The sequence below is a fragment of the Pediculus humanus genome, genomic scaffold, assembly GCF_000006295.1.
Source record: "Pediculus humanus corporis 1103172108185 genomic scaffold, whole genome shotgun sequence".
Lineage (NCBI taxonomy): Eukaryota > Metazoa > Arthropoda > Insecta > Psocodea > Pediculidae > Pediculus > Pediculus humanus.
In genome coordinates, this window is record NW_002987755.1 from 255,509 (window position 1) to 270,605 (window position 15,097).

The window sequence follows — 15,097 nt, forward strand, 5'->3', positions numbered from 1 at the left end:
TTGTATTGTTTTCCTTCGATTAAGTTCCTTAAAAATATAAACTAAACAAAAATCTGTTAGAAAAAGTTAAGTTTTATCATGTAAATACTCAGAAATGGTTTCAACTCAAGGTGAGATCAGGGTGGGCCCAGGGCATCAAGCTAGGCTGCCTGACTATAGACCAGGGTTGACAGATGTAGATATTCCTCCAGACCCTGAGTTTAGTAAAGATAGAGAAGAAATCAAATGGGTGCCTGCACAGACATTAGATGGTGACCTTCTTATGTTCCTCAGGGCTGCTAGATCGATGGCTGCATTTGCAGGAATGTGCGATGGTGGCAGTCCTGATGATGGGTGTTTAGCAGCTTCCAAAGATGATACAACTATTAATGCTTTAGACACTGTATGTATAAACGAAATAATAATAATAATAGTAACTAAATACCATTTTGCTTAGAAAATATATATTAAATATTAATGATAAAAAAGTAATTCATTGGACTAGGGGCTTAAAATAATAATTTGAGTAATGATTAAACTTATTTACTTATTTTTCATGATTTTGATTTAAAGATTGAATATTTAGTTATCTAATTAATGATATATGTTTTTAGCTTCATGCATCTGGATATGATCCAGGAAAGGCACTACAAGCTCTTGTTAAATGTCCTGTCCCAAAAGGAATTGAAAAAAAGTGGTCAGAAGAAGAAATTGTATGTTAAATTAATTATAAAATTAGAGTAAAATTTTTTTTTTTTTCTTTTGACTAAATTTAGTTATTATTTTTTAATTATTATCTTTCAGAAACGTTTTGTTAAAGGCTTAAGACAATTTGGGAAAAATTTTTACAGAATTAGAAAAGATTTACTTCCCCACAAAGATACAGTAAAAAAAATTGTTTTTAACTTTTTTTTTTTGGGGGGGTTTTTGAAGCATTATTCAAACTTTAAAATTTGTTTTTTTTTTAGCCGGAATTGGTAGAATTTTATTATTTGTGGAAAAAAACTCCAGGTGCCAATAATAATAGACCGCACAGGAGAAATCGAAGGCAAGGGTCTTTGAGACGTATTCGCAATACGAGAAATACAAGGTGAATTAAAATTGTACCATTAGAAATTAAAATTATTAATATTATGCAAATTCAGTATGTCAAATATTCAAGGCTTGCAGTTTACCTATATTAATTCGTATTTAAAATTATTATTATCTTTTATTGTTGAAATGATTTTTCAGAGGACAACCTAAAGAAGAAAAAGAAGGTCAACAGTCTACTCGTCCATCGCCTAATCCAAAGGAAAATAATGATTGTAGTTCTGGCAGTGAAGAAGAAAATTCCGAAGATGATTCCGATTCTAGAGATCAATCTGGATTTAGATGCCAGCATTGCTTTAGCGCAAGTAAGGCAACTGTTAACTATTTGAAAAATATAAATTTTTTTTACTGATAATGTAATGATAAAATTTATCATTTTCTATAAGATTCGAGAGATTGGCAACAGTATGGAAAAGATCGTCAAATACTATGTTACGAATGCCGTACTCACCTCAAAAAACATGGCGAACTTCCTCCTGTTCCCGTAGGAGTCACTAAATCATCTGACACACCGTATTTATTTAGGCCAGTACAAAATGAAAGCCCCGACAGCTCACCGGGAAGGATGCGCACTCGGGGAAAAACTAAAGAACAGGTAATTATCAATCATAAACAAAAGTTTTTGACATGAGTAATCAATTCACGATGACCTAATTTTTTTTTTTTTAAGATTTCCTCTGGAAATGTAACACGACCTAAGCGAGGAAATGGCACAAATACACCTGACGAACTTGATAAAGACAAAAAACACACAAAATCTCCAGGTTTTCATAGCTCTCCTAATGAGAAAAAACAAAGCATGAATTCAACAACTGGTAACAATAATATAATCAATAGCAATACAGCGACGGGAGCTAATAATAATAATAACAACAACAACAATAATAATAATAACAACAATAACAATAATAATATAAATAATAATAATAATAACAACGGTAATAATAATAACGGTAGTAATAACAACAATAATATAAGCAATAACAACAACAACAACAACAACAATAGCAACAGTAACAATAATAACAACAACAACAACAACAATAATAATAATAATAATAATAATAAGGAAACACCACCTAAGAATTGTAAAAGAAATCAAAGCGATGGAGATGAAAAAGATGAAAAAGATACTCCGAACAAAAAAAAGAAAAGTGAGGACATGGAAATAAATGATGAACAAACTGAAAATTTTGAAGAAAAAAATAGTCCTATGCAATTGAAAGTAGAAAAATGCGATAAAAATGAAGAAAAGTTGCAATTCAAACTTGAGAAAGAAGAAAAATTACAAATAAAACAAGAAAAAGAAGAAAAGTTACAAATCAAGCAAGAAAAAGAAGAGAAATTACAAATTAAGCAAGAAAAAGAAGAGAAATCACAGTTTAGAATGGATAAAGAAGAGAAATTGCAAATAAAACCTGAAAAAGAAGAAAAATTACAAATAAAACAAGAAAAAGAAGATATGGCCTTTGATAAAAATACCTTTACTGGAGTTGCGGGTGAAAAATTAACTTCTGTAATGGTACATTTAAAGCAAAACCTAACCGTAGGAAAAGATAATAAAAAACTTGATGTCGAACGTGATTCAATAAAGATAAATCCAATGGCAATAACTCCAATGTCAGTTTTTATAGCTAATACTACAGATAAAAGTTCTGAAGGTAAAGAAAAAGTTAACGAAGAAGAAGAAGAAAAACCAAAATGTAATACAGAGGTAAACAATGATTCAGATAAACTTATAACCGTTGATCCTAAAACAGGATTATTAGGGCCGGAAACGGAAAAATCAGAGGGAGAGCCTCCCATGAAAAAATCAAATTTATCGAGCGATTTACCAGTGATGTCTATTGAAATGATGATGGATTTGAAGGGGCAATCGTCTATTAAAAATGTTCCTACCAAAGTCATTGTGAGGGATGACGACATAACTGAAAATAAAGATTCTGATGACTCTATAAAAGTACCCATGAGAAATTCAATGAAAGAAATAAACTTGATAATACCTCGCCCCAACTTCCCAACTAGTTGCGAACCTGGAATGAGAATGCCTCTTGTTCAACCGAAATCTGAAGTTCTTTTAAAATCCAGTGAAAATACAAACGAAACAAATTTTAATTCTAATCATACAGAGTAAGTTTTTGTCAGTTCTTAATTTTCCAAATTTATTTATTTTAGTTTATTTTATTTTAATTTACTTCACAAAAATTTTAGATCTCCTTTGATTGTGCATACAAGTGCTAATTTGATTTCCACTAGTACTTCTACTACTCAATCAGCAGTTCCGCCAAGACCGTCCAGCTCTTCCAAGTCCTCATCATCTCACAGTAAAGACAATCATCATGGCCAAAGCCCTTCCGGAGCTTTGGTTTCTCCATCACAATTGCCAGGTTGATTTTAAAGTCTTTTATTTAAAAGTAAAAAAAGATTTTTTTTTTTTTTTTTAAAATTTAACTGACATTATATTTTAGGTTCTAGCCACATAATGCAACCTTGCCCCACATCCATACCTAATTCAGTAATGCATCCTTCACAGCAACCCAGTCCTTTAAATCGTATTTCTCCCGCTCACCATCCAGCTTTTCTTCCACCTCATATTCCTCCCCATCACCCTCTTGTTCAACATACACTTCCTCTTTTTGCAGCAATGCACAATCCATATCATCCATATGCTGCTTATCCTTTTGGATATCCCTATCCATATCCTATTCCTCCTCCTCAGGGATTAAATGCGCCAATAAAAGAAACAACTCTTACTCACCATAGTTCAAGCAGCGTCACAACTCGGGTCAGAGAAACTGAAAGAACTGATGATATAGGAGATAGTAGTTCTACAGAGCGACATCAAGTAAATATTGATTTAAAAACATTTTTATGTAAAAAAAAAAAAATTTTACTGTAACTTTTCTAATTCGAACACGTTTTTTTAGGAAACTACTACTATGCATCATTCAAGTGTTCATCATTCGCACTCAAGTACAGATAAGCAACAAGGCATTCACATAAGTCATTCAACAACTTCATCGAGCACTTCGTCAGTCAAAAAACAAAACAATCCATCTGCTAGAGTATCTAGTCCTCTGACTCACATGAGTGCTACTATGTCTCAAACACAATCCACCAGTATAAGCCTCGGTGGAAATAATCACCATCACAGTCATCATCATAGTCACCATCATCAAAGTGGTATGTATAATTAACCTTTGAAAATTAATTTTTAATTTTTCAAATTAATAAAAATTAAAACAATTAATTTTTAAATATAGACGTTGTTCCTGGAATGGTGTTGGGTTCAAGTCCTAACAGAGGCTCAAAACCTCATCATCCAGCTGGTATTATGGCCATTCCACCAATTGGACATCCGATGGCTGCAATGGGACTTCCTCCTCCAAGCCTAAGCGGTTCCAGTTTAGAAGCACTTAGAGCTCATGCCGTAGCTGCCGCAAACATGCAGCCTTCTCCTTCTCACGGTAAAAGTACGAATGAAAATTACGGTGGCACAAAAAGTTTATTTCTTTTGTTAACCTAGATTATTATTTAAATACTTTAGCCTTGCATCATTCCTCTCGACATGGCCCCCAGGAGGAACTAAAAAGCGAGCCGGCTTCCGAATCATCTGATATTACTCCCGAAGAGGATGAAGGTAGCCCGCAACATATACCTAGGGTTCCAAGCCCTGAACCAAAAATAGAAGATACTGAATGTCATCGAAGTCAAAGTGCTATGTAAGCATTTCAAATTTTATAAAAAACATTTAAATTTTTATTTAGTTAATATTTTATAATAAATTCTTTCAGATTTGTGCGACATTGGAATCGAGGGGATTATAATTCATGTACAAGAACGGATTTGACTTTCAAACCCGTTCCCGATTCAAAGTTGGCTAGAAAGCGTGAAGAACGTCTGAGAAAGCAGGCAGAAAGAGAAAGAGAAGAAAGGGAAAAAGCTGCTCAACAAGCACAAACGGTGAGTTAAATTTTTAAATAAATTAATTACCCAATTAATTCTAATAATATGCACGAATGTATTTATATGTTTGTACATTTGCTTTTTATAGCGTAAAATAGCAAATACTCCTGAAAATAAAGAAAGTGCATCTAAACCTCCTTCACGTGGTCCCATAGAAACAATATCATCACCGTATGACAGGTTTGGGCAAAGGCCAGGCTATCCTGACACACCGGCTTTGAGGCAGCTGAGGTACATTTTGTAAAATTAATTTTAATGGCGATTTATATTATATAATTTTGTGAAAATTTAAATATTTGTTACGCAGTGAGTATGCTAGACCACATGCAGGTTTTTCACCAGGACGTGCAGCTGCCTTAGGTTTGCCTCCTCAATGTATCGATCCTATGTTACATTACCAACTAAATTCTATGTATGGGCCACGAGACAGGCAAGTCTTTTAGATTCGAGTATTTTTTTTGTACCGTACTTTTATTTCTAATAGTGTAAATAACAATTTTGATATTATTAAACAGGCTCGAGTTAGAACATCTTGAACGGGAGAAAAGAGAACGCGAATTAAGAGAACTCAGAGAAAGAGAATTGAATGATCGACTTAAAGAGGAACTAATGAAAAATGCTGGAGTGGCTGGTGCACCAGGTACAAGAATGCCTACACCTCTCGATCCTCATTGGTTGGAATTGCATCGGCGTTACGGTGGATTGCCTGGTGGACCTCCGCCTCAATTCGGGTTATATCCCTCTCCCGGGCATCCTGGTTAGTTTTGATCATCTTACAATGTTATAGATTGTCACATCATAGAAAATTTTAATTCATAACTTTTTTTTATCGGGATTACGGAACATACAGCAGGACCTCCTGCTTTGAGTCAATTAGAACGTGAACGTCTTGAAAGGCTTGGTATTCCTCCTGCGGGACCTGGTGCACCACCACCCGGTCCGGGGGGACCTTCTCAAGCTCATCCTCATCCATCATCAGTGGCTGCACTCGAGGCAGAACGTCTTGCGCTCGCAACTGATCCCATGGTTCGGTTACAAATGGCCGGTGGGTTTCAATAAAAACTCTTTTAATTAATTATTTACGAAAGTGAGTGCTAATTTAGTATAACTAACGACTTTAGGTATATCCCCAGAATATCACGCTCACACCCACGCCCATACACATGCTCATTCTCATACTCATCTTCACCTACATCCGAGTCAACAAGCGCAAGCGCAACAAGAAGCATCCGCCGCAGCTGCTGGTTTTCCTTTACCAGGTACTTTTAATTTATAATCAAGCGTTTCAAATTTACATCATATTGATGACACTACTCCTATGGGTTTTTAATTCATTACAGCTTCCGCACCTCCTGGGTATCCGAGACCTAACTTATTACCTCCGAGAGATATGCCACTTGGTCTTCATCACCCAGCCGATCTCTTAGGGAGACCATATGCTGATCAATTAGCGCATCAAGTAATTATTTTATCAATTTTTTTTTTTTTTCTTCACATTTTTACCGAGAAAAATTAATAAAAAAAAAAAAAAAAATATTTGAAAATTTTAGGCGACAGCTCACGAACAGTTACAACGCCAAATCATGCTCGAAAGGGAAAGATTTCCTCATCCATCTTTGGTAGCTCACGACGAATATATACGAGCTCAAAGAGAACGTGAACTTAAAGTGAGAGCTTTAGAGGAAACAGCTCGCGGTGCTCGGAGTTAAACCTAAGTAAGTTTATAATTTTCAATATTTTCCGGAATTAAAAAACAACAGCAAAACAACAGGGAAAAAAAAGGCACGAAAGATTTTTAACGTTATAAAAATTTCTACTTGTTTTTAGACGAGTCAATTCCCAAATGCTGTTGTACACCAACAGCATACATAAGGCACTAACTCTAACGTTCGCAACCAAGTCGGGTCCCCCAAATTAATAATAATAATAATAATAATAATAATTCGTGTTTTCTCTCGTGTATTGTGTAAGAATTAAAGTGGTTTTAAAATAAAATAAAAAAAAAAAAAACTGTACAAAAAAAAGTAATAATAATAATGATAATGATAATTTTAAAATATATTATAAACAATTAGGCATTTTTATATAAATATATATAAATATATATATTAATTATACTTTAATTAGATAAGATAAAATGTAAATAAATATTTTATAATAGCCAATCACAACCAGAAATATTAGACTCGAAAATTATATATATAAATATATAAAATATATATATTTTTATCTCTTATATTATTTTTAATTATAAAGTTTTAATGAGGAAAACAAAATTTTTCAAACATTTTTTAATTTCCAATAAGAAACAGATAAATGAATATAGTTTTAAATTACTCGGCGTTAAAATAATAATAATAATAATAATGATAATAATAATAATTTTCAAATGAAAATATATTATACACGCGTGTTTATTTTTCCGGAGTGGAAAATTTTTATTGTTATATGAAAATGTACTTAATTTTAGTTTTTATTATTTCATTTCACAAAAATTCGAAAAGGTTCGAACAAGGTTTAAAGGAACATTTAAATACACGAAACCTTCCCCTCCCTCTCCCCCCCTTCTACCCCCCCCCACCGTTCATCGAGTGTTTTTTTAAACCACCTCCTGATGATGGTTTTCTCTTTTCTTTATTATTATTATTATTTCATTTTTAACTCTGTGATATTGGGTTTTTTTTTTTCTCCCCACTTTAAAAATTTAATTTTTTTTTTCTCAAACAATTGATAATAATAATAATAATAATAATTACAGTCAGGGAACAAATAATGAATGAATGATTGATTGATTGATTGATATTAGTTACCTATTGAAATGGTTTTACATGCCAAAGTTAATAATAATACAGTAACTAAAAAAAACATTTCGCCCATAAAATATATATGCTATTACACTGTCTTTAAATGTTAATAAAAGTTTCTATGTAAAGTGGGAATCGAGATATCAATAAATAAATAAATAAGAATTTCATAGGTTTTGTTTGTTTACATTTAAAACTGTTAAATTATTTAAATTTTTTTTTTGCTATCAAGGAGAATGAGTAGTAGTACACTGAAACACTGCCATTTTATTTTATTTTCAATATAGTATTTTATTATTATTATTATTATTATTATTATTAATAAACGTATTTTTTAAATATATTTAAAAAAAAAAAATCAAATTATCATATATTATAATATTATATACTTTTTTTTTTTTTTTTAATTTTTTAAAGACGATTCGTTATATAATATAATAAACGAATTTAATATATTTTTTTTTTTTATTTTATTATAATTTTCCAACGACATATTGTTTGTTGCTTTTCTTAATTTAAAAACAAAAAATAATAATAATAATAATAAAATTTATTTTGAATCAATATCACAAAAATATTATTAAATTAAAAATATTTCCATAACAGAAAATAAAAATAAATAAATTTTACGTTGAAAAGCAAGAAAAATTAAATTTATAACTAAATTTATTATTATTATTATTATTATTATTATCTTTATTATTATCATTATTATTATTATTATAACAATAATGTAAAAAAAAAAAACAGAAACAAAAAAAAGAAATATTTATTTAAAATTTTTTTTACAATTTTTTATTTTTATTTTTATTAATTATTTTTATTTATTTTATTTTGGATTATTTTAATTAATTACCAAAGGGCTTATTATGAATATGGTAATAATAATAATAATAATAATAATTAGCGTTTTTAATTTGTAAATTTTTTTTTTTTTGTGTCTTTTGAGTCGCGTATATATTATATTATATTATAGATTCTTTATTAATATTAAACATAATTTTTTATTTTTTCATCATTATTATTATTATTATTATTATTATTATTTTAAAAATGTTTTTCTCATTATATACGATAAGGTAAATAATAATAATAAAAATAAATAAAAAAAAATTATATATAAATGAATAATTTTAAATTAAATAAAATTTAAAAAAATTAAAAAAAAAAAAAATTATGATTTGTTTTTTTTTTCTTTTTTAAATTATTTAAATTTTAACCAATTATTATTTTCCTTTCATTATCATTATTTTATCTTATTATTATTATTATTAATTATAATGAATAACGTATAAAACATAACTTTGTCTTTATTTATTTATTTATTTATTTATTTTTTACATTTATTTTGAGTTATTACATAAATATTTTTTTTTATTGTTGTAGCAACAACGTGAGAAATACATAAGATTAAAATTAATTATTTATTAAAATGATTAGAAATGATTCTTATTTATTTTTATTCATAAAATTTTATTTAATTTTTGTTTTTTTTTTTTTTAATAATTACAAAATATTATTTTTTAATTATAAAAGATCCATTGAAAACGTTATTTAAAAAATCATCAGATGTTGTTGTTTTTGTCATTTGAATCCCATTTTCAACCTTAAACAAAACAAAAAAAAGGTTTTAATTCAAGTAAATTATTAAATAAATTTAAATGTAAACAAAACAAATTACGACATTACATTTATTATTATTATTATTATTATTTCATTTTTGAATTATTACCTTATAATTAATTGGATTTTCACTTGTATTTACATCCATAAAAAAACTTAACTTGGGTTGACAAAAATTTATTTTCGATTTACTTTCCGATAATATTTTACACCTGTAAAATGATTTAACTTAATTTTATTTTAACTTAAATGAAATTAAACAAATTTATTTATATATTTTATACGTTTATTTACTCTGTGAATAAAAATTCATGTGAATTACGAGTTTCTTTTCGTATGGTTAAAAATTTAAATTTTTTAAATGCTTCTTTTCTATGACTGAAATTTTTCGATATAAACGTTTTATTTATTTTTTGTTCTCGGCTGTTTTTTACATCGCCTAATTTTTTTTCATCCGTAAATGGTTTTAAATATTGAAATAATGTTTTGCACGAATTACTCATTAAATCTTCATCTTGCTTTCTTTTTCTACACGATTTGTGATAGGGTGTTTGTAAAGAGTCAAATTTCTCTTTATAATCGTAGTTTTGATAAAGCTTTAAGAAATTTTCGTCTGTTTTTAATAAAAAAAAACAAATTCTTACTAAAATATTCAATAATAATGCACACGTAATACAAATATATATATTTTTTTAAAATAAACGACATTTCTCACCATCCTCAGGTTTATAACACTCAGAATCAAAATCATTTGATGTTTCATTTTGTAACGGTTTTCGTTTTGCACTACCACTCATTTTAATTAGTTTTTCCATAACTTTAAATCTCAATTGTTTTATTTTTTAAGTTTAAATATCAAATATTTTACTTATTTTTAATTATTTTCAAAGTATTAAAACTTAAAGTAAAAAAGATACCGACTACTGTTTCAAAAAAAAAAATCATAGAGAATGAAAACTTGTAATGTTCGTGGTTTTAAAAATAACGATTTTTTCAACCAATAGAAACGTTGGAAAAATTAGTGACGTCATCATTCATATAATTTGCATCTTTTCGAAAATAACGAAACGTTTGAGGGAATTACTAGGTAAATATAAAAATAAAATATTTATACAAATAATGATAATAATTATATTATTTACAGTTATATAAAAATTTTATTATATTAATAAAATTAACATATACATATTACAAAATACTAAAAAACTTTATAACAAATAATGATACATATATTTACATTAATTTAAAGACTAGATATACAAAACACATTTTTCTAATTTATTACAAACGTAATTTAAAAAACAAACGAACTAATACAAAGTCATAATTATAAAACAAATAAATGTATAAATACGAACAGAAAATTAACAAATTTAAAAAAAAAGAAACTTAAAACGATTTGCTAAAAATATTTAACAGATTAAAGTATCCTTTTTTCTCTTCAAATTTAATTAACTACGTCAATAAAATTTACAAACTTTATTATACTGATAGATAAAAAACAATAACTTATACATAAAATCAAGATTATGATAAAAATGTTAATTATGTTTTAATAATCCACCTTGAAAAATTTTCACCGTAACGTAGTCTTCTTCTCGTAAATTTTTATTCAATTTGCAATTAGTTATGTTAATTTCGGTTAAATTAGGTAATTTTTTAATTATGTTTTCGAGAGCGTTGAATGCATCATCTGTGATCGGATTGCAACTTAAATTTAAATATAACAAACCGTTCAAACTTATTTCGTTGGCGACATTTAAAAAATCATTTAATTTATGTATACCTAAAGATGTGACGTAACATCCGCTAATATTTAATTTTTCAATCAAGGAAATTTGTAATATTTTTATTATTAATTCAATACCCTGATCCCCGAAATCGTTGTTACTTAAATCTAATTTTTGAATGAATGATTCGTATTTCAAAGCTTTGCAAACAGGGATTAATGATATTGACGACAGCTTTAAATTACTCAAGTCGTAAGATCTGAACAAAGATTGATTTTTAAAAATTTCAAATACTTCCGGATGTACTTCGTGTTTAAAAGAATACGATTTAATTCCTGTTCTCATGTCGCCATGATTTTTTATCGTGCAGATTTTAACGTATCTTTCGTCTAATTTAAAATTTTTCCATCTTATCACTTCAAATTCAATTTTTTCATCTTCTTCTAAAATACTCAAAAAATTTGATTCCTCAATTAATGGTTTTTCATTCGTTTTAATTGAAATGTAACAATCAGGATTGTCGATAATCGGATACCTTTTTTTAACCGTTTGCATCAACCATTCAAAATTTAAAGTATTGAGCTCGGACTTTTTCACATTAATTTCAAATTTTTTATTAAATATTTCGTAGGTGATATCTTGAATTTCAGAATTATCCTGGGAGGGATTAAAAATTAAATTTTCTGGATCCGGTTGAGAGATAAAAATGTCGGAGTTATGAGATTTTTTATCGTTTTTATTTTCCGTAGAGGGAATCACTAAATTTGATATAAATTCGTCAACATCGTCATCCCAATTATCATCAAAATGGACACTAAGATTTTCATGTGGTTTTTCCTCAATCGTTTTTTCCTCAGCACATTTTTTATTATCCAAACGTATTTTTTTATTTTTTTTTCTCGCAATATTTTCTTCCATTTTTTTGTCATATTTTTGTTCCAACTTATTTTTTCCTAAAATTTCGTTACTTGTACAACTACTACAATCATCGTCATTTTTTAAATCATCCCCTGAATCATCTTCAAAATCATCATTTACAATACGATTTTCACAACAGTCTTTTTCGTCTATAAGAGCTGGTAACAAATTATTTTTTTGAGTTGAATCGGAACCCTTATATTTTTTTGAAGAACGTCGAAAACCATTCATTACTTCTTTATATAATTTACATTCTTTACTTTCTAAATCATCTGAAGAATCTGAACCTTCATCACTCTCAATAATACTACGTCGTTTTCTTCGCGTTATGTTACTGATGTTTTTTTCTTCTGAACTTTTACTTTTGGAAAATTCACGACAAGTTTTTCTTTGTATTAAAGAACTTGCTGTATTATTAGAATTATTATTTTTCTTTTGTTCATTTTCAATGATAGAAGAATTTCTTTTCCCATTGTCACAATCTAATGGAGACTGTAATGCTCTTGCCACTCTGTTAAATTCTTTTTCTTCACCAGCATCCAAAGCAGAATTTTTTCGCCAAGCAAGTAAGCAGTGCAATGGAGTCAATCCTGCATAAATTATTTAAAAAAAAAATCTATTAAATCATAATTTTATTGATTTAACATATTATTAACTAAAACTTTGTACATACCCTGTTTATTTAAAACTAAAGTTGATGCTCCTTTTTCAATTAAATATTCAATCACTTTATGCTGTCCATTAATCGCTGCATCATGAAGGGGTGTGATTAAATCACACGCAGAGCCTCCTTTGTCATTTACATCGGCTCCATTTTCGACTAAAATTTTAACTATGTCTAAATACCCGTGGTTACATGCTTCATGGAGTGGAGTCCATCCGGCTCCATCCCTAGTGTTAACAGGGTGTCCTTGACTAATTAAATTTTGTACTTTTTTTAGATTTCCTTTAATGGTTGCAACATGCAATTCAGTTTCTCCTTTTTCATTTCTTTTAATTGAATACTTTGTCCTTTTACACCTTTCTCTCGGTCTGTCAAATTCCTCTTGTTCTGTTTCAGATTCTTTTAAAACATCTTCAAATTCAGAGTCTGTACCTATGTCTTCATCAACACAAATGTCAGAATCGAAAGAATAGAAATTATCATCACTCTCAGATTCACTACTACTAATATTTTTTTCTTTTTTAGCTTTTAAGCACTTTAACTCATTAGTTGCTTGCTCGACAACCATTGGTTTGTCAAACTTTTTCCCAATGTTTATTATTCTTTTTAAACTTTTAATTTTAATTTTATCATTTTCATATTTTTCAGCTGTATCTTTTGCTTGGAAATATGCATAAGATATGTCATCGTAGTCTGATCCTTTCAATTCATGAAGTTTACCAGTTTTAAGATAAGTATAACAAGCCTTTTCTGGTGAATTTTTTAAATATAATTGTAATTCTTGATGGGCATAAAATAAAGCTTTAGAATATTCTTTACCTTCTGCAAAAGTTTTGATAACAAGCTTAATGCAAATAATTATATTTAAATAATTATCTTGATTCTTTCTGCAACATTTTAACAAATGCATGTAATTGTCCATGGCTTTTTTCAGCAATTTTAAGTTAAAGAATAAGTTGCCCAATTTTCTATGTAATATTTTTCTTTCTGCAATATTAGTTTCAGGAGTATTGTTCAACATTTTTTGTGTTTTTATCGTGGAGAGAACATGCTTCAACATATCTTTAACATCTGGATTTGTTTTTAATTTATATGCTCTTTTTAAAGTCATTTTTGCTTCTTCAAAGTTATCCAAAAATAAATAAGATTTTGCTATTCCTATTAAAGAATCTGTTTTCATTTGTGTTGTGCAGGCACAATTGAAAGCTTTGTTATAAATGTCTAAGGCTTTTTTATAATCTCTTTTTTTTGAATACAAATCTCCTAAACTGTTGTAACTTATCCATTCCGTATCATTAAATTTTTCTACTGACGAAATTTTTATAGATTTTACAAGACATTTTTCACCTTCGTCAAAGTTTCCTTGCCTAATTAATACCAAGCTTATGTTTTGCAATAGTCTTGCTTTCATTTGTAATACTTCTTTTTCATTTACTTCTTTAAGCTCTGAATTACAAATCGCATAGCTTTTCTGATAACTCTCTAAACTTTGCTTTAAAAGTTTTTCTATGACTTGATACTTTTCAGGCTCAGTGTTTGCTATGCACTCAGCATGTGTAAAATAAACTAACCCCCTTAAAACTAAACCTCTTTGCTCTTCTACTTTATCATCTTCGTTGACGGCATACTTTAAAAACAAATGTACAAATTTTAAGGCCTCTTCAAAATTTCCTAAACAATTATTAGTTTCAGCTATCATTCTTTGAGCTAAAGCCACACCATATTTATCACCAATACTTTCACAAGCTTTTAAACTTTCTTTGTAAAGCAATAAAGCTTCTTCATATTCTTCATTATCACCTAAAACCGAGGCTAGCGAACAAGCATATTCGCTTATTTCTTTTAATCTGTTACTCGCGCGAGCTTTTTTTAATTTAATTTTAAGTCCTGTGATATATTTATGTGACATTTTAATAATGTTTTCGAAAAAAAAAAAAAGTTCAAACTACGACTCCATTGAATTAAATAAAAGTCACCATTTACCCGCTTTTTCTCAAAAAAGTACCAACCTTAAAAAAAGCAAGTTTACAAACTTATGAAAAGAAAAATAAAAAAATTTATTGTTGAAGTTTTTTATTCTCTGCTTAATTTTTTTTAGTTCAATTTTTCGTAAATAAATGGTTTAAAAAATATATACATGAATTCATAAGCCTTTTTTAAATAATTTATTTTCAACTAATTAAATTATTAAAACTGCGTGTGTCAACCGCAGTTGTATTCGTTTCTAAAACTAATCTTCTTAAAAATCCTGCACTAGCAAGCAGTGACCGCGTTTTGATATTAAAATCCAAAAAATTTAATTTAATTAAATAAATGCAGAT

The 15,097-nt window shown here is 28.4% G+C and overlaps 3 protein-coding genes across 3 annotated transcripts; 1 reads left to right on the top strand and 2 right to left on the bottom strand.

The window, feature by feature from the left end:
* Nucleotides 1-94: 94 nt before the first annotated feature.
* Nucleotides 95-6,917, top strand: Phum_PHUM418040 (grunge, putative; the record flags this gene model as incomplete). The annotated part of the gene is made up of 21 exons (XM_002429009.1): nt 95-382; nt 594-692; nt 784-864; nt 948-1,069; nt 1,213-1,376; nt 1,458-1,666; nt 1,742-3,201; nt 3,283-3,458; nt 3,540-3,916; nt 3,999-4,254; nt 4,335-4,538; nt 4,619-4,793; nt 4,866-5,034; nt 5,126-5,268; nt 5,345-5,455; nt 5,553-5,794; nt 5,888-6,082; nt 6,159-6,296; nt 6,378-6,496; nt 6,588-6,741; nt 6,865-6,917. 21 exons carry the CDS (start codon nt 95-97, stop codon nt 6,915-6,917), a joined length of 4,935 nt encoding a protein of 1,644 aa, XP_002429054.1.
* A 2,638-nt stretch (nt 6,918-9,555) lies between these two features.
* Nucleotides 9,556-10,261, bottom strand: Phum_PHUM418050 (uncharacterized protein; the record flags this gene model as incomplete). The annotated part of the gene is made up of 3 exons (XM_002429010.1): nt 9,556-9,676; nt 9,759-10,077; nt 10,180-10,261. 3 exons carry the CDS (start codon nt 10,259-10,261, stop codon nt 9,556-9,558), a joined length of 522 nt encoding a protein of 173 aa, XP_002429055.1.
* A 744-nt stretch (nt 10,262-11,005) lies between these two features.
* On the bottom strand, nt 11,006-14,685 carry Phum_PHUM418060 (tpr and ank domain-containing protein, putative; the record flags this gene model as incomplete). Its single annotated transcript, XM_002429011.1, has 2 exons — nt 11,006-12,702; nt 12,786-14,685. The coding sequence occupies 2 exons, from the start codon at nt 14,683-14,685 to the stop codon at nt 11,006-11,008; spliced, it is 3,597 nt and encodes a 1,198-aa protein (XP_002429056.1).
* Nucleotides 14,686-15,097: the final 412 nt, after the last annotated feature.